Source organism: Rhopilema esculentum, chromosome 2, assembly GCF_057945365.1.
Source record: "Rhopilema esculentum isolate cy_ngs chromosome 2, ASM5794536v1, whole genome shotgun sequence".
In the NCBI taxonomy this organism is placed as follows: Eukaryota; Metazoa; Cnidaria; class Scyphozoa; order Rhizostomeae; family Rhizostomatidae; genus Rhopilema; species Rhopilema esculentum.
The window spans coordinates 6,014,648-6,040,447 of NC_142816.1; the positions used below are offsets into that span (position 1 = coordinate 6,014,648).

General features: G+C 35.9%; 2 protein-coding genes across 2 annotated transcripts; one reads left to right on the forward strand and one right to left on the reverse strand.

Annotated features, from left to right (window-relative positions):
• Positions 1–806: 806 nt before the first annotated feature.
• Positions 807–20,013, forward strand: LOC135695415 (DNA topoisomerase 3-beta-1). Its single transcript, XM_089108759.1, has 23 exons — positions 807–933; positions 1,477–1,817; positions 3,677–3,819; positions 4,327–4,404; positions 4,738–4,806; positions 5,317–5,367; positions 5,882–6,049; positions 6,906–7,040; positions 7,690–7,802; positions 8,448–8,589; positions 9,143–9,201; positions 9,675–9,758; positions 10,370–10,490; positions 11,008–11,190; positions 11,692–11,781; positions 12,856–12,975; positions 13,549–13,623; positions 14,256–14,398; positions 15,194–15,311; positions 15,827–15,886; positions 16,277–16,476; positions 16,808–16,910; positions 17,201–20,013. The coding sequence occupies exons 2-23, from the start codon at positions 1,727–1,729 to the stop codon at positions 17,516–17,518; spliced, it is 2,664 nt and encodes an 887-aa protein (XP_088964885.1). The 5' UTR covers positions 807–933; positions 1,477–1,726; the 3' UTR covers positions 17,519–20,013.
• Positions 19,696–24,638, reverse strand: LOC135695417 (RING finger protein 141). Its single transcript, XM_065214504.2, has 8 exons — positions 24,485–24,638; positions 23,091–23,252; positions 22,766–22,790; positions 22,466–22,559; positions 21,839–22,036; positions 21,387–21,421; positions 21,049–21,159; positions 19,696–20,892 (listed from the first exon to the last, which is right to left on the reverse strand). Exons 2-8 carry the CDS (start codon positions 23,239–23,241, stop codon positions 20,748–20,750), a joined length of 759 nt encoding a protein of 252 aa, XP_065070576.1. The 5' UTR covers positions 23,242–23,252; positions 24,485–24,638; the 3' UTR covers positions 19,696–20,747.
• Between the last annotated feature and the right edge of the window lie 1,162 nt (positions 24,639–25,800).

Below are 25,800 nucleotides of genomic sequence, written 5' to 3' on the forward strand. Positions count from 1 at the left end.
ATACAATACAATACAATACAATACAATACAATACAATACAATACAATACAATACAATACAATACAATACAATACAATACAATACAATACAATACAATACAATACAATACAATACAATACAATACAATACAATACAATACAATCCAATCCAATCGGTAAATCATCAGATGTTATGTTATGTTATGTTATGTTATGTTATGTTATGTTATGTTATGTTATGTTATTTTATGTTATGTTATGTTATGTTATGTTATGTTATGTTATGTTATGTTATGTTATGTTATGTTATGTTATGTTATGTTATGTTATGTTATGTTATGTTATGTTATGTTATGTTATGTTATGTTATGTTATGTTATGTTATGTTATGTTATGTTATGTTATGTTATGTTATGTTTCTATCCTTATTTTTGTGTTATTGTTCGCACTAAAAAGTAGCTCTTTAACACTTTTGTATTTTAAGAAAACTTGAAAAATTTGCGAAAGGTACGAATTTAACAAAAAACAGAATTGTAATCGTGGGCTCGGTCTTTTAGAGTCAGGTCAGCTACAGTTTACAGGCCTATACAGCTGCAGCGAACTCAGAATTATTCTAGCCTATTCATTTTCAATCTTTGAAAATGCTATCCTATAAAAGCTATACATTGCATCAATCATTTATATGTCAAGAACATCTATTTGGGCATCATAAAGGAAAATGCAAGCAGCCGAGATTGCGAGAAAAATCATTAAGGGTTTGGGCTGGTCTGTAAATGCCTAGAGTCAAGGTTGAAAATAATTGACGGCTTTTAGCATTTAATGATAGTAATAGCCCCACATGAGCCCCTCCTGCGACCCCCATAAATTTGATACCTCGCAACCACGGATCATTGCTCGCAGCCCGTCTGGTACTTCGCATTCAACCAGAGGCTGTGGGATAATGTCACCTTTGGAGGCAACCACATCTCGTTAAATCTTTGAACTGCTCCAACCACTGATTGGCCATTTTTACAATAGCATGTTAGGAACAATTGGAATCTATTTGATAGGCCTTGGTATTATATCCATATAAACAGAATCAGCCGCCAAGCAGGCAAGGCGCGGATGCGGAGAAAAGCGAAGCGGCTCAAAAGTAGAAGAATGAGAGAGTGGTGGGGCACATGACCAAAGACCAAGACGTATGAGCCGGGGAATCTGAGGCACGTGCCCCCAATTTACAAATGTTAAAAATTAAACACGCTAGACCTCAATCAAATCTCAATCAACATTAAAAGGAGAAACAAAATTTTGATTATGAAAGAAAATGGGTTAATCCGATACAGCGGCGCCGGAAGCACGGGGGCAGCGGGGGCAGCGGGGGCAGTCTCTCGATTGCTTGGGAGCTGCCGCGCGCATTTAGAGTATCGAGCGTTTGTTTCCTCGTATTGGTACAAGCCTCTCACCCATCAATTCTTTTGTTTTACCACTCGGAGCAGTTCAAAGATTTAACGACATGTAGGCAACCCACGAGTTCACTGGCTGGTGAGGCTGGTGGTATTTTAGTTTGTTGGCGAGCAGTCGCTTTAAACCAGGACGTCAGAACTTATCATCTAAGGATGGTATTGCTGCATGTCTGTCCTCGCAAGTGAGGGGCTGCCCAGTGCATTGAAAGGAGTCTTATAATAAGCAGGCACAGTTTATACCAGGAGGAATCACTGCAAGTGCAAAAGGATTTTTTGCCAGGGAACACAGCCCTAAGCCTGCCTAAAATGAAGACTGTTTTAATGGTTGCAGAGAAGCCGTCTCTCGCGCTTTCTATTGCCAAGATCCTTTCAAATGGCAGAGTTAACTCTAGAAAAGGTGGAGGTCTAAACTTTGATTCTTTTATCTCATGATTTTGTATCGCATGCCCAAACAACACGCACTGGGTGGAAAACACGTTCGTGCAACATAACAAGCAATTTCATAGCATTAAATTATTATCAATTCATTATTCGAATTGATGGGAAATTTCTTCAATAAGTACGTGATTTTCCTTTTTTCAGGGACATTGAGTGACAAGTTTTTGGGAGGGTGAAGGATTCCAAAGTTATAACTGACAATAAGCAGTAATTTTTTGTACTATCATTTTACTAAGCCTTTACATACAGAACACAGAACCTCAGTACTACAGTTTGTTCATTTCTTTCTGAATCGAGAGACTTATTAACATAGACGCCTTATATGAAATTATTCTCTGGCAAAATTAAGCATTGGAGTTCTGTCTTAGATTTTCCCATTACTTTCAAATTCTGTGACTAATTCGATGAATGAGATTGAAGGATGTGGTACCCAATGTGGAATCCAATTTGCTTCTGTCAGAGATATCTGGCATGGATTAACATTTTCTCATTGTATTTCTATTGTTTATTGGCATATATACATCCTGAGATTTACATGGATTCCACTCCGATGTGGCACTCCCACATCTATTTGACATTTATGTTCCTGCACAGGGGCATCAGAAGCACAGGGGCAGCCGGGGCAGCTGTACCCCTGCTCTGACTCTATGGGGGCAGCACTGTGCCCTTGTGAAAATGGCACTGTGTTTATGTGAATGGAATGAATATAGAGCATCTCAGATCTCAGGTGACAGAAAACAATAGTGCGGTTAGGAGCAAAGAGAAAGCAATTAAAATATTGGGTGCCTTTGTCTTTTTGTCAAGGCTCTTTGTCTAGGCTCTTTGTCTAGGCAACACTCTAAAATGTAGTAAATTGGAATCAGTGGAATAAGGTTAGTGGCCTTTCAGAGGCACCTGGGGCCCTAAGGGAAAGCTGAGATTGGGCCCCTATTTACAGACTGCAAAAAAGTCCCAGAAAAGTTCCATTCAGTGCTGCAATAGAGCATATCAAACACTAATGCAATATGTAAAACTGATAGTTTTCCAAGTTAACTAGTAGAAGCTTCAATTGAAGTAATCTAAAAGCTTTTTAAATGAGGTAAACTTGAGCAAAGTCATCAGAATTTATAACAAAGAAGTTGCCAGTGAATTTGTTCAGAGGTCCGAGACAAGAAAAAATTATCTTGGGAAATTCTAGACCTATTAGATGAAATGTTTTATGGGTACCAAAGTATTATTTTATCTAATATTAGTGATTGAAAATGTGCACTTTTTGAGTAGCTGTCTCCGCCACCTCAAATTGCGTTTAGTGTCCCTGTGCCTGCATGACTGCCACTATTAATTTATGCTAAATATGATATTAAAAATATTAAAAACAGTTTCAACATCAATTCAAAGTAGAGTCATACACTTATCTTTTACAAAAAAAACTTTTTATGAGAAGTCACCCCCCAATATATTGAAAGACAATATTGGTCTTGAGTTCTAAAGCAAGATAAAATTTGACATCATCTTATTAAAACAATAACCTTGGCCCCCTCCCCCCCAATATTCAACCAAGTGTCTGTCACTGTTCTGCATCCTCTTTCTAAATTTGAAACATTGCCTGGTCAGTTAAATCATATTGGATTTATTTTCTGACCATATATTTGTTTCAAGATTTTACCATTCAAAATTTTTAAGGATTTATGTACCCAGAATTTAAAAAACTTTGTATACCTAGCGAATTTGCATAGAAATTTATAAACTTTTAGTTGATAATAGAAAAATAAGTGTAATTTCATGTGAGTCTACTTAGACTCTTTGTATGATAGTATAAAAACGTTTTTACGTTTTTAGGCATATCTCCTGCTTGCCAAGTCCACGAGTACCATGGCACCTTTATAGGACACGCAGTTAAATTCAAGATGACATCAGTTTGTGGTCATGTGATGTCCTTGGACTTCAGGTCGCAGTATAACAACTGGGATTCGGTTGATCCTGTGAGTATGAATTTTCCATGACTGATATATTTATAAAGTTGTGCATATAATCTAGATTTGAGTATCAAATTTGATACAAAATTCACTGCTCAACTAATACTCTATATATTTAATTCAAACAGTAACAAAATAAAACCCCTACAGTAGCCAAGACATTTATTTTCTTATCATTGGAATCATTAGTGGCTCTACTAAACCAATTATCAACAAAGCTGGAGAATTGGAGGGAGCAGAGGGGACAGAGGGTGCAAGTCGCTGCAGGGCCTCAGAATCTAAGGGTTGTCACAGAATATGAGATATGTTGGATCTTGAGATATACTGGAAGTCTTTTAGCTTGTAGGGTTGGAAAGAAAAATGCAAGAGCATTTTAGCCAGTTTGCATAAGAAAGATTTGTACTCAGAAGACTAGGAATGAATACAATATGCTGCATTATCGATAGCTAACAATGATGTTAATGTAGCTCTGAAGTGCCTTAATTATTTTGAATCTATTTTCATTATTTCTAGGGAGAACTTTTTGAAGCACCAACAAGGAAGAAAGAAGCAATGGAAAATCTTAATATTCCAAAATTTCTTGAATCTGAGGTGAAAAGTTGTTATCATGTAATCTCTTTAGAACCCTTTTATAAAAATGAAACATTTTCAAAATTTCTAAAGTCTTTTTATGCAGCATGTTATTTTAACTATGTTTAACAGGTACTTCAGTTAGAAAAACCGAAATATACTAAAAGTTTGAGCCAATGTCAGAACAATAATTTTTAATTTGGTATATATTTGTAACAATTTTTTCATGGTAAAAACTGCAAATTATAAAAACAGAAGCCTTAGTTTAACCAAATACAAGTTTAGGGTACATTATTTAAGATACATTATATTTGAAAGGAAGACCAGACAAAGAATTTTTGTGCTGTGTTGTAGGCCCGTGGAGTTGACTACCTCGTTTTGTGGCTAGATTGTGACAAAGAAGGTGAAAACATATGTTTTGAGGTTGGTTTTCATTTAATGTTTCTTTTCTGTAATAGTTGCTTACCTGGCTGATTTATTGTGCTCTTTTTTCTATTCAATGATATGAGGATAAGCTTACAAAGCAAGGCACTTTAAATTTAATTTTCAATTTCACATAAAATCTGGTCTTCAGAAAACCCAAACTTATGTTTATTTTTTGTGGATAGCCTGAAATCATATTCTTGTTCAAATGAGTTTTGCTTTGATTTGCTTTGCCAAAACACACTTCTTTGTTTTTTCTCCTCTATTCCATACATTTTGAAATTACGTAGAAAATTTGATGGTTGTTGCTCTGGCAAGGACCTCAGATTTCAGATGTTCATGATTTCTATTTCACTGTCATCATTGTTTGTAGCCAGTGTATGTATTATAAATAATTTAAATGGGTGAAATTTAACGCAATCTCCATAGAGGTTTTGCTTGAATTTTCTGTTGTTTCAGTGCAATGCAATGGAGAGCTTGAATTAATTTTGAAAAGTGTTTTATTTACAGGTTGTTGATTGTGCTGCATCAGTAATGAAAAGGGGGCAGCCTGGAGAAAAGGTGACATTTGAATCTTGGTAGCCTTGTTGAAGAAAAATTTCAAACAATTAGAAGTGGTGACCAGCAACAACTGTTGAATTTCTTTGCAAATATTTTCTTCTGATGAGAGAAAGATCTATTTAGGATTAAGTCTCATCCAGGCTTGGTTGAATCTTTATTCAATATACTTTAATCGGATGATAAACGAACATGTATTTAAATCCCAATGTTTAATTAGGGATTAAATTCCAAATATTGATTATAGAATGGATAGGGCTTCTATTAAATCATCTTCTAAAATGCTGTGAAAAATTGATACATTTTCATGCAAGACATGTACATTTGTATCCATTTTTATTGAATTTGAATTTGAATTTAATTATGTTACCACAAAAATGATAAAAAACTGTGTTATTTAAGTTGCAGCTATAGATACATAAGAAAGGTTTAACATTTCAGTGGCCCTTCAGTGTTTTGTTTTTTTAAGATCAAACCATGAAGTTCAAGTCAAACAGATGATTTATTTCAACCTTAGGTCATCTTCAGAGCAAAATTTTCTGCAGTAACTGACAAAGATATTCGATATGCCATGCAGAATTTGACAGAGCCGAATAAGAATGAATCACTTTCCGTTGATGCCAGACAGGAGCTTGATCTAAGGATGGGCTGTGCATTTACACGATTTCAGACCAGGTATTTCCAGGTAGGTTGCTTCAACTTTAGATATCAATGTGGCGATAACTGTCCTGGCTTGTCAGTAGATAGCTGAACTCAGTTTTAGAACTAGCCACCGTTTTTGCTCCTCTTTCAAATGAGCTCCGCTTTAAGCAAACTGGGTAAGGCATAGTTAATATTTTCGTTATGAATCTTTGTATTGGCTCTTTTTACCAGGCTAAAAGAAAGTGTCACGTTTTTGATCGATCAAGCACAAACTATGTATACACTTATATGTTCGTTGTTTAAAGGCATTGAGTCATGGTAAATAGGCCTTCTCTATAGGGGGGCATTTGGTTTCGGCGTGATAGCTGCTGTTTCGTGTGATATTTTCATCCATTGTTGACAACTTGCTATTAATGAAAATTGCTTTGTCAATCAGTACGAGGTGAGTTCATGTGACGAGTTCCAGGTCAACCAATAGCATCACAGTCATGAAAATCATGGATTTTGGCACTTAGGGTATACCCACTCCATTTTATCATGACTCAATGCCTTTAACAGTAGCAGATACATTTTGTTACGCAATGCCAGTTACTGTATAATATGATTATATGATGTCATTTATGCACTGACATAGCTCTGCAGTTTGGTACGTATGGTGCAATTGTACTGGACATTTCAATAATCGTTTGCATTATTGAAGCTAAATCTTTAAATTTTTCTTTGCATGACTTGTCAAAAAGTGGCCTAAAGTTCGAAATTATTGTACTGTGATTCCATTTATATCCATCACCCGATGTTAGGCATGTCCTTGTTGCTCGATTGTGTAATATTTTGTTTGATATTAGCTAATTGTATGAACTGTCTTCCGCAAATAATGTAAAGACATGTTTTATTGCTAGGGAAAATATGGCGATTTGGACAGCTCCCTCATTTCTTATGGTCCGTGTCAAACACCAACCCTTGGCTTTTGCGTCGAGAGACATGATCAGATCCAGTCATTCAAGCCAGAACCATACTGGCAATTGCAGGTCGAGGTAAACTGGAAGCAGTGTAGAAATTATATGTTGTTTGGAGAACTGCTATGAAATAAGATAGCAAGTTTGAAGATAGCACGGGGAAGTAACAACATAGCATACTAGAGTACTTTTCATCGAATACTTCTCAGAACTTCAAAATCATTATATCATTAGTACTGCTACTGCTGAGATGTGAGAAAACTGGAACCTAGCTATGGTGTCACGTGTTAATAGAGAATGGGAGTAACGCGAGAGGTAGTGACAATAAGAGATTTTGAAAACAAGTAGAATAAGGAGCTTTTGATGAAAGATAAGTATGAAAAACTTTATGGAAGTTAAGAAGAAGAGGATTAAAAGGAAACTGTATATGTCGTTGTGTGTTTATTGGCAGATTCAGGTTGGTTCGTCACACCATCTTTCCGCTTTTCCGTGCTGTCTTCAAGTTTTGCGGTACCAGAGACTTATGCTTTTTGTCAAGATCTATCCTGTTCTTTGAACTCCAGTGTTAGATGGAAAGTAATGATATTTGTGAACTTATTTTAGGTATAAGTAATGCCAATTTTGTGTTCTAAAAATAACTAGAATTCGACGTAAAGTGTAAGCAATAATTAAGATAAAGCTCAACTTATTTTTTACTTCAACCAATTTATTTGCTTGTTTATTTTAGATAAAGTTACACTCTGGTCAAAACGTAAAGTTAGACTGGTCCCGCATTCGTGTTTTTGATAGAGATGTTGGGAATATGTTCCATAATATGGTGAAAGGATTCACCGAAGCTTCGTAAGTTTTTTGTACTCTTCATTCTTCCATGCTATCATACACTTTGCTAGTTGAAACAGGACGGTGCTAAATCGCTTCTCTGCTGATTCTGTTGTCACGAGTGTACATTGACTGCCAAAATCCAGCATCACATTGTATCTACCTTTAGGACTTGTCCTTGAGGTGTTCAAGCTTGGTACTGCCTGAAATTTGTTTATCAGAATATTTCAGTTGCCGAATAAAGGGCGTGTCAGGATATTATACTTACCATATTTTGCTAAATACAACCTAGGGGATTTTTAGAAGGGACCGCAAGGACAAAAAGGCCTAACTGAAGCTAAATCCTATCAAAATATTGGACCCCCTAAAAAAAACTATCCTGAATATTTGGTCTGTGCAATAAGGGTCTGTTGCAATATTGATATCCATTTGTGGTCCCATCATTGTGTTAATCAAACCTCAAAATATAATACGTCCTTAAAGAGCTGCAACACGTTCCCTTCCTCGAAATCTTCAATACAAGGTTTTCTCATATACTAGATTTCTTTTACCGTGCCAACTTTTCCTTTTCTGGTATCACATTAGAAACAATTGGAGGATTGTGTTCCATACTACATACAGTTGAAATCTGTTTTTTTCTATAATCCGAAATTTTTTAATTACTAGAGTAATAAGTGTCACAACAAAAGAGAAATCGAAGCCTCGCCCCGGGGCGTTAAACACAGTTGAAATGCTGAGAGTTGCGTCATCATCGCTTGGAATTGGACCCCAACAAACAATGCAAATTGCTGAAAGACTGTACATTCAAGTATGCAATTGTTAATTTTTGTTATTTCTTCACTTTGTGTTACTTGATCGTAGGTGACGTATTGTAAAGAATTCATTGCCTGGCCATCTTCATTTCAAAAACCAAAGATGCAAAGACCAATAGGCTTTGTCACGTTTGAAGTAAGCCATATATTAGCGTGCACTTCTCAATTACAAACAATTCCAAGCAATTTTGTCCAAAATTATGTCCCAAATTTTCTTTCCTGCTATCAAAACACTGTCCAAGTATCCTTTGAAGAACATACACCTACTGACAACGGGACGAATGCCTTTAATAGACACCTCACTACAACAGACATCTCCCTTCGACAAACTTTAACTTAGGCCCAACAGGTGTACGTTTAATATATATTTCACTGTACTTTTATGATAACTTAGAATTACTATTTTGATGTCAGTCATCTTAGTAAATGTTCTTGTTGTTTTGGCTTTAGATTGGTGCAGTACTGAAGCCATATAGTTCAAGCTAGATAATTTTGCTCTCAAAGTTTTCGTTTTTTCTATAAATTTCTGTTTTCTATATTTGCTTATAGGGGTATATCAGCTACCCAAGAACGGAGACAACACAATACTCTGAGAACTTTGATCTAGTGTGAGTACATACCACTGCCATTATGACGAGGGCAATTATGATAAGAGAACGTACAGTAAACTCCCGATAACTCAAACATCATAGGGACCCATGAAATTGTTCGAGATAGCGAGCGTTTAAGTTGTTGGGGGGGGGGGGGGGGGTGGTGGGGGCTTTCGAATGAAAGTATTAGGCAAAGAAAATCTATATCAGTTCGCGTTAGCGCATGTTTGAGTTATCGGGGTTTCGATTTATCAAGTAGTAGTATAGATGCCATTATGTTAAGTCAAGCCGAAGACAAGTGGCTACATTTTAGAAAACGATAGATTTAAATCAGTCAGTTATTTCTCTCTTATGCTATATTTCATTTCTAACAGCGGGAAAATGTGACGTCATCTTATCAAAACAATAGGCTTGCCCCCACCCCCAATATTTGACCAAGTGTCCGCTCCTGAGATTATGCTATATTTCATTTGTAACAATGTTCGTTTTAGTGGAACTTTAAGACAGCAAGCAGACCATCCAGCTTGGGGTTCATACGTGAAAGAACTCATCCGGGAAGGAATTGCCAAACCAAAGTTTGTTTGAATCCTTCATTTTTTCTTTAGAAATATTTATATTTATTGCATTGTTCAGTTATCTTTGAAGTAGATTCAGTCTACTCTTCATTTCACCTGAGAAATGTACTGGTAATTATCTTTCAGATAATTGGAGAACGGATAGGGGGGTTACCTTAACTCGTTTAGCTTGTTTTAAACAGAATTACATTGAATTTAGTCAATTGTGAGTGATAATGTTAAATGATTTATAAAGAGTATTACTGTTTATCGGCCCGTCATAAAGTGCACGATGCTGCAAAGGCAGAGCTGTTCACGCTTCATTTAAAAGTTGCCTGATGATCGAGTTAAGCGTGGAACACGGGGTAGCAACTTAGAGCTTACCTGTTCTTATAAACCGAAAGCACAACATGATGTATGAATATAGACTGAAGGAAAATGTGAAAATATAGATAATATGTAATAAACAAAAGCTGAGGGAAAATTGGACAAGGCAGAACTCGAAGCCTCGACAGTACGTCGTTGTCGGGGTAGCTTAGTAGGTAAAGCAACGACATAGCCAGATAAGTTATATAATTGGGATAAATTTTCTGACTGTTCTTTGATACCAATATACCATTGGAAAACTTTAGGAAAGGGACAGATGTTGGCGATCATCCGCCAATAACCCCGATGAAGCCTGCCTACGAAAGTGAGCTGTCGAACGATTCATGGAGACTCTATGATTACATCACAAGACATTTCATTGCGTCTGTGAGTAACTGATTGTTACAATTTAAAACCTTGAAATACAACAATAATGCTAACTCGACCAACTGCATCTTATAGTATCATTTTTTAAGTCTGGTAATGGCAGGAAAATTTTAAACAAAATAAAATTATTTTGGATTCTTTTCACTTGAAAATTGAGCAGATGTAGATAACCTACCCACGGTTAGGGAACATCTTGGCCACTTCTTTCTCTATAGAAGCAGTTTTTTTCTATCTTTTTTGCCTTAGAATACTTGCTCATTTTGCTAGAGGTATCGCTCCTTTTCCCTTCAGAATAGCAATTCCGTGCAAAATTGTACATTCTGCCAGTGGTCCAGCTTCTTAAAGTATCCCTTGCAAGAAATTTACTCCCTAATTCTAAGATAGATTCCAAGATACCTAAATGGATCCAAATTAATGTTACATTTTCATGATAACTATACAATTGCTTTCTAAGAGGTCGTGAATCCAGTCAATTCATTGATTATTCTGAATCCGTTATTGGATTTTTAATCTTTAGGTCAGCTTTGACTGCAAGTACATGCTGACTTCCGTGGGGTTCCGTGTTAACAAAGAGGAATTCAGCTGTGAAGGAAAAACGATGAAATCACCTGGATTTACAACGATTATGTACTGGCTTGCCATTCAGCCCGAAGAGTCAATACCACACTTTCAAAAAGGAGATGTGTGTGACATTAAGGAGGTAAACCACCTTTTGTTTCTACTTGTTGTTCTTGATATCTTGACATTTTGGGATTTAACATGAATTGGGAGAAGATGTTTGACAAAAGTTTGGTTACTTTCATTGAACATCCGTGATCTTGGAGCAGTATTTGTTTATTTTCACGGTATTACTAAGGAGTGTACGCCCGGGTGAGCTATCATAAATTCTGATTCAGTGATTTGCACTTTAATCTACATTCTGATTGGAACAAATACGTTCTTGATATTCGATTTCATTAGGACCTTTTTATATTATAGAGATTTGTCTTTCAAGGCACCCTAAGATTCCCTGAAAGCATATTGTAGAGTGACTTCCGTTAGGGTTCACGTCTTTGCACCATCCCTTGTTAAAGCTCCATATTTTTTTTGTTTTATCAATAATGAGGTACTACTATTTTGACGGCAGAATTTTATTTCAATGTAATAAACTTCTTTTATCCTTCAAAGAGCCAAGTATATTCTTTACTTTTCAATCATATAGGTCAGACTGGTCGAAAAGCTAACGAGCCCCCCAGATCTGCTCTCTGAAAGTGAACTTATAAGTAAAATGGAAAAACATGGAATCGGAACTGTGAGTAAAATCTCTATAAAACCAAACGTAACTAAAGCTTATGTCAATAGAATGTTATACCTCTTTGGCTCAGCAGATTATTGATTACAAGTTTAATGTACACTTGTATTAATCATTGATTGGCTTTATGTCGTTAACTTACGCAAACAGATTTTATGCGAGCTTCCTCAGAGGGCCCACACAATAAAATTTGGGATAAGCTCCCTAAGATTTAATGGGGGCTACGCTGTAAAATACCCTAAATGATAATACAAAGAACCCAGAGTCTGTTGCAAGTTTTAAAAATAGAAGTTAAGATTTAGGATGGAGCCAGTTGCCTCTGTACAATTTGTAAATAGACTTTTGTATTCCTTTAATTAGTAATTGATATAAATTTATTTAGGTTTGTTTATTGTAAAAAAGTTGGTGTGAATTAGTTTTTATAAAAACTATGAAATTACCATCTCTAAATAAATTGATGATGATGATTATGATGATTTTGACCGCCGACAATGTAGGGTTCATTACCCTCAGTAGTTTGGACTTTAAATTATTTGCATTTTTTTGTACCTCAAGTAGGCAGCATTTTTTGTGCTCTTCTAGTAAAGGGACTTGTAGCTCCCCTTCATAGATAAGGAAAACTGACAATTTGTAAAACGTTAAGATAAAGTGGCTAAACATTTGACTGTGGTGCTGAAAGTTGCTGATTCCTTCCCGGGCTGAGTCCATGCTTTGTGCATTCGCCATTTTTCTAGCTTTGTTAAAAAGTAAAAGGTAACCAGATTGTTGGAAATTCTAAAGACAGCGATGAAAAAAGAAACGCCCTACCTGCTACATAAAATTAACCTAGGTCTTCTATGATAGGAACTTCGCTTTCATATTGTTTGGAACTCACTGTCACTCTGAAAAATTCCAGTACCGAAGTTCTCTAACCATCTTATCGATTCTTGCCCCCTTCCTATCCCCAAACAAAAGCTCTGTTTGAGTCTCAAATTTATGCTGATACCAAAAGGTCCCCAACTTTCTCAAGGCCTACCCTTCTTAACTCCAATTAGAAGGTGAAGCTCTGTCTGAAGAATTCCTCGTCTACTCTAGGATGCCAGCATTCCAGTTCATATAAACAACATCTGCCAACGGAATTACGTTCAAGTGACGTCAGGAAGAAGACTTCAACCAACATCTCTTGGGATCGTTCTCGTGCATGGCTACCAAAAGGTATTTAACTTTTGCTTATTTTTTTCATTTAGATACTCACGACCACTTCTTAGATGTTGGTTAAATATACAGAAGGTCTGTAAGAATTCCTTGGAACATTCAAATACTTTCTCGATTTTTATGCAGGAACCTATAATGGATTTTAAACCCTCTGTAAAACCCATTCGCCGTCTGAAACCTCTCAACTTACTTTTTTCTGCAATACTTTCACTACCACCGCCTTTCCCTCAAAAGAAATACACTCAGATGTAAATCACAAGCATCATACGAGTCACAGAGAGGCTGACTTTTTAACTATGTAGGATATCTGCAAGTAATCAAATACTTTATAATACCTCTAAGATGTGTAACGGGGATAATACCACGAAGTAGACCCTTGAACGTATTTGAGCCTCTTCTGAATTCCATCTTTGAAAACCAAAAGATTGCCGTCTTTTTGAAGAGGCCCCTCAAAGGGCTGTAACACTTCTGGAAGTCTTATCCAAAAAATGTCTCCTCACTGCTCTGGAAACTTACTATTAAAATGTTTATTGAATATGTAGTCCCAAGAACCAATTGATATTTCCTCACCAGATTGATCCAGAACTGGTCTTACCAACAATGAGAGCAGCGTTAGAGAAACAGTTGAATTTGATAGCTCAGGGAAAGGTACTCGTCACCTTTTTTTAATTATGTTAGTAGAACAAATTTATCTCTATCTATCGTGCACACCATTCGCCTATTTTACTATAGCGTGCCTAACTGCCGATTGCGAAAAAGTCCTGTAATTCGCAAGGTATTCATCAGTTGCTATATTGACTGTTTGACATCCATTTTTCCACCATCTTTTTTGCTTTCTCAAAATCCTTTTTATCAATTTGTAAAAGTAAGCAAATTTTAGGCCAATTTAGGGTATTCTTGAGCTTTGAAGATGTTTCCAAATTTCAAGACTTAATGTTTTATTACCTGATTATCGCAGTGTTAAGGTTTATGACCCATTTACCGTTAAACGTATTGATGAAGCTCTGGTTCAAAAGGGTTGAACGCCAAAAATTGTTCACTTTGGATGTGTGAAGATTCTTCATATGAAAAGCGTCCAACCCAACACTGTAACCATCGCCGTTGCTTCTAGATAAAAAATTCTCAAGAAAATTTTAACAATTGGTCTTTTACAAATTTAGAATCTTGTGAAAGATTGTCATTATGGCAATCCTTTACTCTTCTTTCTAATTACCTTGCCTTTCTTCGTCTTTGTCTTTGAAAATTCTTCATCTTATAATTTTTCTTTCGTGCATTTCCAGGCAGATTTCAACGCGGTTTTGCATCATAGCATCAACTGCTTCAACAGTAAATTCGAATATTTCCGTAAAAACATTGAAAACATGGACGAATTGTTCGAGGTTTCATTCACAAAATTGTCTGAAAGTGGGAAGCCACTTTCGAGGTAAGATTGAACCTTCTCTTAGATTGTTAAATATGATGCAGTTAGTTCCAAGAACCGCAAAGAGTTCTGGGAAGACTTCGTCAAGTCAGTTATGCTTCTGTGGATGTTGCATATTGATGCCCATTGCTTTCGTTTTTTGATTGATAAAAACTTATATCGTGCAAAGACACGAACATTCAACCGAATATTTTCCAGTTTGTTTTTGTTCTCAGAAAAGAGTCTTAATCGTTCTAGAGACAGACAATTTTCGGAAGGTTCAGGGAAGGGAAGGTTCAAATCAGGCTGTGGCGCATGGCTCCCTGGAATCACTCTCCCGGGTTATTTCTGCTATCATTTTATGTTTGCCAGTATAGTTACGTGTTGCTGCGTGCCATGTTTTAAGTTTTTCTCGAGTCTGCGCCAAAGCCAGTCAATCACTCTGAAACATTTATTTTCGCAACTTCACAGTAAAATGAAATGCAGCTAGTTTTATGTAAATTTTATTTTAATTTCTTTTCTCGTTTTTATGCTTTTGTATACGACTTGGCAGATGCCCTGTCAATTTAGTAAAATGATGACAGAATCCCTGTTTACAATAAATGAGAGAAGGTGGAATAAAAATAAAAATGCAGATTGCCTTAATATCTTTCTTGAAAAGGAAAGATACTCATTGCTTTGGATTTAGATCTGTATTCAAATCCTAAATGAAAAAGTCTTTTTGGCGACAGTTTTTCAAAAGGTGTAAGCGTAGATTATTAGATGCTAGTGCTGTCTCAGTTCTTAATAAACGTATTAATTACCGAATCTTCCTGGTAGATGCGGCAAGTGCCATCGATTTATGAAGCTCATTACAGCCAAGCCATGTCGGCTTCACTGCGCCCATTGTGACGAGACATATAGCTTGCCGAATGATGGAAATCTTAAGCTATTCAAGGTATTCTCGTACTTCTTGTAATGGACAACGTTAATGCAAATCAGGATCTGTACTTGGGGGCATTCTATTTTGTAGTTTTTGATTATTAATTGTTAATTTCATTTAAGTGTTATAGAATCTGTCTACAGCGAACAAATAGTTTTGACTTTTGTAGACAGGAAGAATCCTTTTTCTAGATTAGACTCTCTCACTATCTAAGATGTAAGCGGTCCCTGACTGTTCAAAAGCAAGAAGGGGGACTTTCTCTCGTGTTATTTTTTATCCTCACTTGAATACATATTTTGGCGTACCTTTGATCATTGTCGGACGTTTGTACTCCGTGTTGCGAACGAAAGTGCATAATAATTTTATGTTCCTCTTTTCCGTCTTGTTGTTCAGTCTCTTTACCAAAGGCTTCGAATTATCAGAGGTTGGCTGTACGACCCCTGGAGAAAGACCAGAAGGCAAATTTCGATATTTCGAATAATTTTCTAAGTACATAGAACTGGGAGTTACAGCCAGTATATTTGTTATAGGAACTCCGATGTCCTTTAGATGAATTCGAACTGCTTTTGTACGCTGGCAGAGGAGGAAAGGTCAGTAGAACTTAAAACTTTCTCTATTAAATCAAACATTATGAAATACCAGATAATATTTAGGGAAGGCGTCTATCAAAGTCCTTTTATGTGTTTGGTTTAGCTTTATTGATTTCTCATTTTTACCAGACGGCAATTAACCTTTTCATTAGCTCCTTAAACTATTGATACTGTGATCGTTCTACAAGTATGCTTTCTATACCAGGGTGTCTTATCTATGTTGTTGTAAACAGAAGCCCGTTGCCTACAATCCTGATCAAAGCTTTTGAGACACACACAATGTTTTTGCAGAGAAGTCCAATCTTTTTCGAACAGCGTCCAATCTTTGTAGGCCTTTTTCTTGTAGTTGTATAGTCTTAAATATTCCTTGCCTCTCCTATCTGTTTTTAGAGCACGCCGCTGTGTCCTTATTGCTATAACCATCCACCATTTGAGGATATGCGTAAAGGAATGTGCTGCAACCAGTGCACACATCCAACTTGTAAACATTCAATCGCAAGCCTCTCTGTTGCAAGCTGCATTGATTGTGACAGTGGCACTCTTATGTTTGACCCAACGTCTGCTCCCAAATGGAGAATGGCGTGTAACAAGTAGGTATTGCTTCGGTAATGATATATCAAAACGACACTAATTTTTGTGTTTTTATTTTCGATGCATTTTTGGTATTTGCTTCTCACAAGCATCCGAAGGTAGTTTTTAGCACACTGAGAAGCTATTCTTATCGAACAGTGGTCCTTCCTCTCGATGTGACCACACCACGTGGTTTTTTATCAATTGTATAAATCACATAAATCAAACTTTCATCATCATAATCATAATTTGTTATGTTTAACGCCCATCTCTAAATTACATCGACTTGGTTTGTAACTCAATACTTTTCCTATCATTCATCTTATGGTTTCCAATGTTTTGTACTTTCAGGTGCAGAGTAATAGTGCATTTTTTCAAGGACGCCCATCGCGTTGCCGTAACTGACGATGAGTGTGACTGTGGCTCTGCTTATATGGATGTCGAATTCCACAAGGTAATTATTGCTTTCAGAATATCTAAAAACCTATGTTGATATTTTTGAAGATGAAGCTAGACATCGATAGAATAACTTTTCATCCAAGTTGTTTATGATTCTGAATATCTTCAGCCTTTTGAAGATCTAGTCAACAACTAGTCATAGTTGCGCGAGACAATTTGACTAGGCCTTCTTCGAGATTCCTTCTAGTTAATCGTGTATTTATAAACTTCATTTAGATGTGGACGCTTTTGGCCCAGACAAAACTGAATATTTTTTTATTTTGCTTTCATTACCCTATGTTTTAGTCACAGACGAATATTGGTACTCCAAGACATCAGGGATGTCCTTTTTGCGATCCAATATTTGTCCCCATGGTAACAGCATATGGATTAGCAAAGAAGCCTGGGATGGACAATGATGGAGGCAGGCAAACGAGGGGTGGTGGTGGTGGTGGTGGGAGAGGAAGGCGTGGTCGGGGTGGAGGGAGAAGACGAAGGGGTCGCGGAAGAGGGAGAAGAGGCAGGGGTAGAGGAGGTGGCTACGATTCTGATGATGATTATGGCGATTCAATGGAGTATAACGCCAAGCCCAAAGAGAAAATGTCTTTGGCAGACTTTTTGTAAACTCAAAAAAAAATTGGAAGAAAGTTTAGTTTTGAATGTCAAAGATAGTTTTATTAATACAGAATCTCGATATTCTTAACAGTTCATCCTGATATTTATCATTGAATTGTATCCATATTATTTTAATTGAGTTTTTAGAGTATTTGGTAACTGGTACTATGCAGATTTGAAAATCAGGAGATTAAACTAAGGGCCTTGCTGTCGTCCAATTAACACAATTTTTCACTTTTCGTACAAATTATAGAAACTCGTTACCATTAACATAGCTCAAGATGTTCTTTTCTCACTTTGACATATTCAGGGAGATCGCTTCAATGTCTCTTACATTTTGCCAAACCCGATTCCTTTTTGTTTGTTCTACAACTATATTTTTACCCATCACTCACATAACGATAATTTTATTGGTTAGTTTTTGATTGACAGAAATGTCATGACCAATCAGATTTTGTTTGATCTTCCGCAACTTCCACTTATGACATGCATACCTGGTGTCCCATGCTACTGAAATTAGGGCTTCGTGAAAACATTTTCCTGGTTTATATGTAGCCTTGGGGGGTTTTCCACCCCTCCCCGCCCTTTATTTAATTTACTTCTCGATATTTTGAGAAGATTACTTATAAACACAGCTTGTTAAAATCCACCTGTTCTGTATTTATACTCCAAATTATTGCACGTGTTGTTAACAGATGCTAATTTCTGTAGGTTGAATTTTTGTCGTTCAATTCAACGTTCAAATTTCTTAAACGAGTCTTCAATGGATATTGTAGAATCCTCCATATTAGAAGCTAATTTCTCATTAAAGCTTAGGCATGCTCTTGTTCAGTGTATGTCTTTTAGTCTTTAGGTTCTTATGAAATTAATGCTTTCTAATTTGATTTTTGTGTTGTCTTTTATGTCATCTTTTTGGAACTTCAAATCCTGTTTTCTGGTTCTCCTAATTTTAGTGATGATACTTTGACGAAGTTTGTACTCTAAATCTCTCATAACTCACAAAATTATTGCATGGGAAACGATTGAATGTAAAAGCTAGCCAACGAGTTTTTCCAGGATGACGCAGTAAAAAGGAAACAATCTGATTGAAACGGAACCAAGACATAATTTGGTACAATTTGCTACGAGGAATTTCATTTGAGAGACACTCAGATGAAACACTGAGAACCATATTCAGTCAAGTTTAAATTTTTGGAAAATTTCAGTACCCATTCTACTTCATTATATACCCATCAACTCTGGGGTGTGGGTATAAGAAATACTATATGTAGTAGGACTTTGTTTTCTATGAATAAATGTTTTTATAGGAGATGAATCAATGAATCAACCTCTTTTTTAGTGTTTGATTGCAGTTTCTTTATTGATAAACATTGGCAAACAGATAAGAAAATCGTCGAGAAGACAACAGCACAATCAACAGCAAAACCAAGACTGCATCACAGATATGTTAATGGTGGTTGTACAGAGTGCGCTGCACTTAAGAGCTTTGATCAGCCTATAAGGTATGGAGACGAGAACTTTTTATAAAGCATTGATGAATTTAAAAGGAAAATCAGGCTTATTTTGGGTTTGGATTTGAAGAATAGTTAAGAAATTAAACTTGATTTGGGAAGCTGATTACGCAAAAAGGATCAAGAAGTTTTTTAGAATGCAAAATAAGCTTAAATATTCATTTCAAAATTTCAAGCACTCAATTTTTACTTCTTGCTGGTTTGAAGCAGCATTGACACCGATTGAATATTTCGCTTAAACCACCCGATATAATTACTCCTATGTTAGCCAAAAGATACTTACAAAACCCTGAATTTTAGAGACACTGAGGGGCTATTTTGTCCTACACGATTATCTTGCCAAAGCCCGCTGAGAAGGGGGCGGTTGCCCCTTAGACAAATGATCCTACATCGGTAGGAACTGAAATCGGCATTTTTGACCAGGATAAAGAAATATTAATAAACCTATTTGGAAATAGTCTGGCTGTCATGGCCTAGCTGCATAGGCCATGTCATTGCCCACAGTAGCCCACGGTACCTTAAAACACTAAAGAGGCGACAATGACATTCAGTATTAAAAATGTCCCATATCTTTTTAACGCCCGTACAATCTCATTTTCACAAATAATCTTGCGTAGTATTTTCTAAAAGGAGTTCCGACACAACAGGGCAAGTAAGAATGAAAAAACCACACAGTTTTATATGAAGAGTATTCATTAAAGTTTTGAAAAAATCAAACTAGAAAAATGAAATCAGTAACATGTGAAAAATGATTGATGTTTACTAAAGCTCTGCCGAAAACTAATTTATGATATTAAATATCGTTTATCTATTGGTGAATAATTATCAAAATATAGCGATAATCTATTCTGTTTGCCAATGTATGAAATTGACTAACAAATGGCCAAAGATGCGCATCCACCAATTGAATGATGTCTAATATATAGAGTTGGTCTAGATAAACTTTACTGAGAATGCTTTATTGCAAGAAAATAATGCAGTTAGCTAGACCATCACACAAGTGTCAAAATAATATTGCTTTCTTGTAATGGATTTCCTTTTTGATAAAACCTGACTAATTCACTATGAAATAAAAGCTAACTATTAACAACTAACCTTTGCTATTGCCCATATAATAAGAGGTAAGCTTCTTTGGGATAAGGGCCGGTGCAATGAAAACCTTGATGTTTCCAGGTTTACTATTTCTAGGCATGAAATTTGGCAACATAATATCTTTCAAGAGATAGAACTTTTGAGTTTTAGATGCCTAGGCCTCCCGAGTTCAAGATTGCTGCATCCTACACAAGGCCTCCTGATTTCAAGGTAAGACTTCATTGCTCACATTTATAAATGAAATATCAACATCATTATACTATGTGGAATGACAAAATATTCAGGCAGAAGGGTTGACTTGAAAAGCCAATGCCAAGTATGCAAACATTCTGAAAAACTTCCCCATAGCTTCCTTCAAACTGTTTACCACAAGGATTGTTGAGCCATCCCCATGGAGCTTTTAGGTTAGCAAAAAAGAGATATAGTTTATTGGGTTCAACTTGGAGATGTGGAGGAACTTGGAGTAACTTGGAAATGTGGCCCCCTATCCCCAGTATTGAAACACCTGATAAAACAAGAGCAATTAAAAACTACAATTAAATAGCTATTAATATTTACAGAGGAGAGTTCATGTATATACAACAGATGGCAAACAACAACAAATCAAATGTCTCAAAAGAACTTGAATTTCTGCATCAGAGCCCTGATGCTAATGAGGCAATGTAGTCCCGCATTTCCTCTCTGTCTGGGACATCAGCCATCACCCAATACTCATCTTCAGCTTTAATCACTGCACGGCACTGAGGGCATGTTCTTTGCTCACCTGTCCGTGGCCTGGCCCTAAATCATGATTTCAGACATCACAATAAGATGACATACAATTGGACAACGAGTAAACCAATACAGAGGCTTTAGAAGTAACGGAAGTACTAGGTTATAAACAGGTTATAAGAGTTTTTACATAAGGGTAAAAAAACAAGAAACAATTTCCCTTACCACGTATCTATGCATTCTTTACAAAAACTGTGTGCACATGCAAGTGAAACATCAGATTTATTGTCCATACAAATACAGCATTCTACATCTTCCATGCTCAGTTCATTTGCTCTGCAACACAAGATTTCAAGTTTGCATTTTATTTAAGTTTGCACATAATGTAAGTTTTCAGTATACCACTAGCCAAATTTGTAAACATAACTGCAACACCTTAGACTGCATAGCTTTTAAAACTGCAGACTGTTAAAACTACGATATAGGAAATAGCAACGAGGTAATCCTATCCATGATAATTTATCTGAATAAGAGTGCCATTGGCCTACAAAATTCAAACCAACCTTTCAAGTATTTGAGCTGAAGAAAGGCCAGTCACCTAAAAAAGCAGAATTTGTAACACTTCAAAAATTCTTATGTAAAAGGGATTTTTAATTCAGAAAAACATGGATAACAATTGTTTTCAATAGTTTTAAGGCAGTTGGTTGTTTAATGTCCATAACTGGGCTGTGACCTGTATTAAAATTCAGATGTTCATATCAATAGGTACAATTGGCAAAAAAGTTTTAGAAATATGAGAAAGCTGAATCTCATCATAACAGATTAACAAAGATTAAGGAAGATTAAAAAAACAATCAATATTGGATAACATATTTTTAAGGGGAAAATGTATCCTATTATTGTAGAAAAAACAATTAGTGAGATTAGACAATCCTGCTTACTGAAATTGAATCATAACTGGCTACACATTTGGAAAATTTCAAAATAAAATGTTTATATCTTGGTCAGTATTTACCTCATGATCAGACTGGACAATATTTGGTTCTTCATTTGGATTGATGAGTTCCCCTTCGTTATCAACAAACTGAAAATTATTTTCTTCATCACAGATTGACTTGCCACCAAACTGGCGAATTATCTCACTTCTAAGTGTCCAAAATTGGATGATATTCATAAATCTTGTTACCACTGGATCTGAATTATACTGATCAACCTGACACACAAACAAATATAAACATGATATATACTTCATATCTGGTTGTATTTACATACAAAAACTTGCTTGGCTTGTTGAACAGGGTGGTTCTAAGGTGTTACCCTAATATAGAACACTATACAACAGACAGTTCAGTTCAGTTCAGTTTCATTATTTAAAATTCCACACATACAATACAATGCAATAAATTACAATACAATAAATATAATTAAAGAATAAAAAAAGACCAGTAAAATATCATCTTTACTAAGGCTCTGAATCCACAATCAATACGAAAAATTATCATGTTATTGCTAATAGTCTAATGTTTTATTAAATAGTGCGATACTCTCTACTACAACAATAAAATAAAAGAAACAATAGAAAGCTTCCAGTTATAGAAAGTTACAAAAAAATTTCAAATCTTCTATCAAGTCAAATTTTCACCTGAATGCATAGTATTCTTATAGATTTCTTCCAATCCAAGCGGTCCGGAACTTTGCTATGAAACAAAACTTTCTCTCCAGAAGATTTTTCCAACCTACATTTGATAGAAATTACAAATTTATTTATGCAATTGAAAAGAAGATGACACTTTTGAACTGGAAGATCAAAACAGCTTTAAGTTAAAACTATGTCATTTTAGGCATCAGAATATAGCATCTGTTAACTTCACCTTGATACCTGTATTGTCATATCAAAAGAAAATAGGCAAAAAAGAAATTAGTAGGAAATGTCAATACTTACATTGAATTCAAATCACTAATGGCATCTGCAAAGAAATAGAAAAATTAGAAGAACTACCTGGAAATTTACCATGCCTGAAAACCGATAACCTAAAGTAGACATCTAGCATTAGCTAAACATAACCTATATACTTCTCACCTACTGAAATTCCAGATCATAGCGTCTCTGCCTTAGATATATTGTTTCAACAAACTCAAGACTGGAGAATTCAATCACCTTCTTTCCTATAAGTGCTAACATCTCAGATCACTAAATAATATTTTGCTCTGCAAATAGACTTCTAAAGAAATGTACATAACTGAATGGCCTGATATCTGGCACTTACTTTGAAAGCTGCTCCTTGTAAGTAAGGTTACCTCTTTGAAGACACATGCTCTTTCTTTGCAATACAAAAAGCTTTTTTTAATTTGTGCTTTCCTCTCATCTGTGAAGGCCTGGTTTACCTTCTCTACCATATGACTCTGCACCTTTCCCATTTAAGAAGGACCTGTTCCAAAATTGATCAAGACGATCAAGAGAAAATAGTTTCTTGCATTGAACAAAATAACAAAGGGTGGAAATGTATGTCATGTCAGAGATCTCAGACATGAACTTGTTCCCAGGCCTATCGGGGGAGCCAGCTCTGGCCCTGGGGCTATGATGACTTTTTTAAAAAGAGTTTTCCAACAAAATGTCATATGAAAATTGTTGGCATTTTTACCCATTTAAGGTCATTTGGCCACTATTATGAGTCCCAGATGGTCAAATTTTCATTTTCAACATCCATCCCAACTATAAACATCACAGGCCCTTGTGCATGAGTAGTGGCACAGGGATAAGGTTGATAAAACAATAAATCAAACGCCAAACAATAGAATTAACTTGGCAAACAAACAAACAAGTCCCCTTTAAAAAAGTTGAGTGTCTATCCAACAAGTACCTTGTTTAAAATTATTTTGCATTAATTAGCAAAACTTTTGGAAGCCCTTCTTGAGACCCTGAAATTTACCCCAACTAACTCCCCTCTTTACAGTACTGCTTGTTCCCTGGGGCTCCAGGCACAAGGGTTTTTGTGCTAGTGTACAACAACAAAGCAAATCTTTTATCACTTTTGGTTAACAGCTTTAGGCAAATTGGCATTAGGTGTCCTGTTTGTTCACTTAACGATTGATAACAAGAGGTTTGCATGCAGCACACATGACATTGACATTTTTTGGTTCACATGTAATACATTAAGGTTTCAGGGTGGCATTTAACTGTGATTAAACCATTGTGGATTAATGATAAATGAAACTCAGAGCCTGGAAATGCAACCTTCCTAAAGATATCCGCATCAAAAGCATGGGGCGTGATTCATCGAACTAGGCCGTCTGGACTTGGTTGGTGTATTGTCACTTTACTTTGTTTTTTTTCTTGGAATTAAAAAAAACAATACCCTGACAATCTTTTATTTACTTTGCTTTATGCAGGAGAGGGAGTAAGTTTATTTCTTGTAGCATTCATTTAAAATTTCAACTCACAAATTAACATTCAATCTGAGAAATTTATCGAATAGTTCTGATTTCTCGGTGATTTCCCGTATTTGGATTTGGTTACACTTTGATGCGGGTGGATGTGTTAGGATAGTTGCCAATCAGCTTACATTGCGAGTTGAAAGTCCAGCTACAGTGAAGCGAGTGAATAAACCATCACATCAACGTAAAAAGAGAATCTTAAGTAACTTAACATATCGTTCCATACCTGAGATAGCAACAAAGAACTTCAACTCATCCCTTCTTCGACTTCGACATGCTCTGTTAGCCTGGTTAGTAATTTTTGTTGAGAATGACGTAATGTCACACCACAGAAACAGCACTTGCACCTCGCAGAGGCCTAACACAGAGCTACGCAGTCACCTTATCAGGTCATTTGGTCATTGCGTGGGCTAAACAAGACTTTCATAAACGTTTAGGAAACAATGCTTTTAATTAAAAATTTATTCATTTTTGATACGAGCATCAAAATAAACCCCCGCACTTGAGTGTTTTGGTATAGAATTCAAATAGATTAATAACTGGTAATGCCTAATAATTAGTTTAGCTTTCAAAATATACTTATTCTTTCATTGTTACTATTATTTGTTTAGATTATTCAATATCTAGAGTGCTGCGCTCGAAAGCTTCCTAGGCAACTATATATTTTCAAAATTATTAATTATATGGACTATAAATTACTATATAATTAACTTATTGATATAAATTTGTAACTAAGTTGCTGAAATAAAATAAATTTGAATTTGATTCCAATATTTCAAACATGATAAAACATTTCAAGTACTGTATAGTAGCTGTTCTCATTTCAAGCATCCGAGGCTCATCGAGCAACTTTTGAAAAATCTGAGATCGAAAATAGAAAATTTGAAAATCAGTTCAGTAAAAACGAGCAGCAAAGTCTTCCAAAGATTAAAATAGCATTTTAATCGAATTCGTACATTTCAAAAGTGTAATTATAGATGTAATTAGAAGACTCTTTTTCCTGTTTTTAATATCATTTAGGATACATTTTTGACTGTCATTTCCTAGCGCAATTAGAACATGCGATCCTTATTCTTCAAGACACCTGTGATACATTTTCGAAACTGACCTCTGGGGGGAGGGGGGAGGGGGCTATGCACCAAGCTTTGTTGTAAAAAGTTTTTTGTAGGGTTGTGTAACGATAAGAGTTCTTGTCATAACGGTGAAGAACCAGTTAATAACCACCTCGTTGATGGAGTGATGGGCTAGGCCAAAGGACCTAAGCCCTGAATAAGTAGCACACAAAAATACTCGTACACAAAAGTACACAAAAGTACAGAAAGACTAGCGTATATCGTGATCAACACACACTAACAATCTAATAACATAAACGGAAGCTAATTAACAAGACAATACGAGCGTCACACTACATGTTCAAAGACAAACACATTGCCATAAAAAGGCGTTCATTAACACAACAGGACTTAACAGAACATGTGACTTTAACACGCAACGGGAACATTACTAAATTTGATAAATATAAAATCCAAACCGTAGTTGCAC

Bases quoted from the DNA above. Each gene is read 5' to 3' on its own strand.
- LOC135695415 (XM_089108759.1), top strand. From the start codon at position 1,727: ATGAAGACTGTTTTAATGGTTGCAGAGAAGCCGTCTCTCGCGCTTTCT. The intron at 4,405-4,737 runs GTGAAAAGTTGT...GCTGTGTTGTAG, and splicing joins CAAAATTTCTTGAATCTGAG to GCCCGTGGAGTTGACTACCT. The intron at 13,624-14,255 runs GTACTCGTCACC...GTGCATTTCCAG, and splicing joins ATTTGATAGCTCAGGGAAAG to GCAGATTTCAACGCGGTTTT.
- LOC135695417 (XM_065214504.2), bottom strand. From the start codon at position 23,241: ATGGGAAAGGTGCAGAGTCATATGGTAGAGAAGGTAAACCAGGCCTTC. The intron at 22,791-23,090 runs GTAAGTGCCAGA...ATTTCTTTGCAG, and splicing joins TACAAGGAGCAGCTTTCAAA to ATGCCATTAGTGATTTGAAT. The intron at 22,560-22,765 runs GTAAGTATTGAC...TATCAAATGTAG, and splicing joins ATTAGTGATTTGAATTCAAT to GTTGGAAAAATCTTCTGGAG.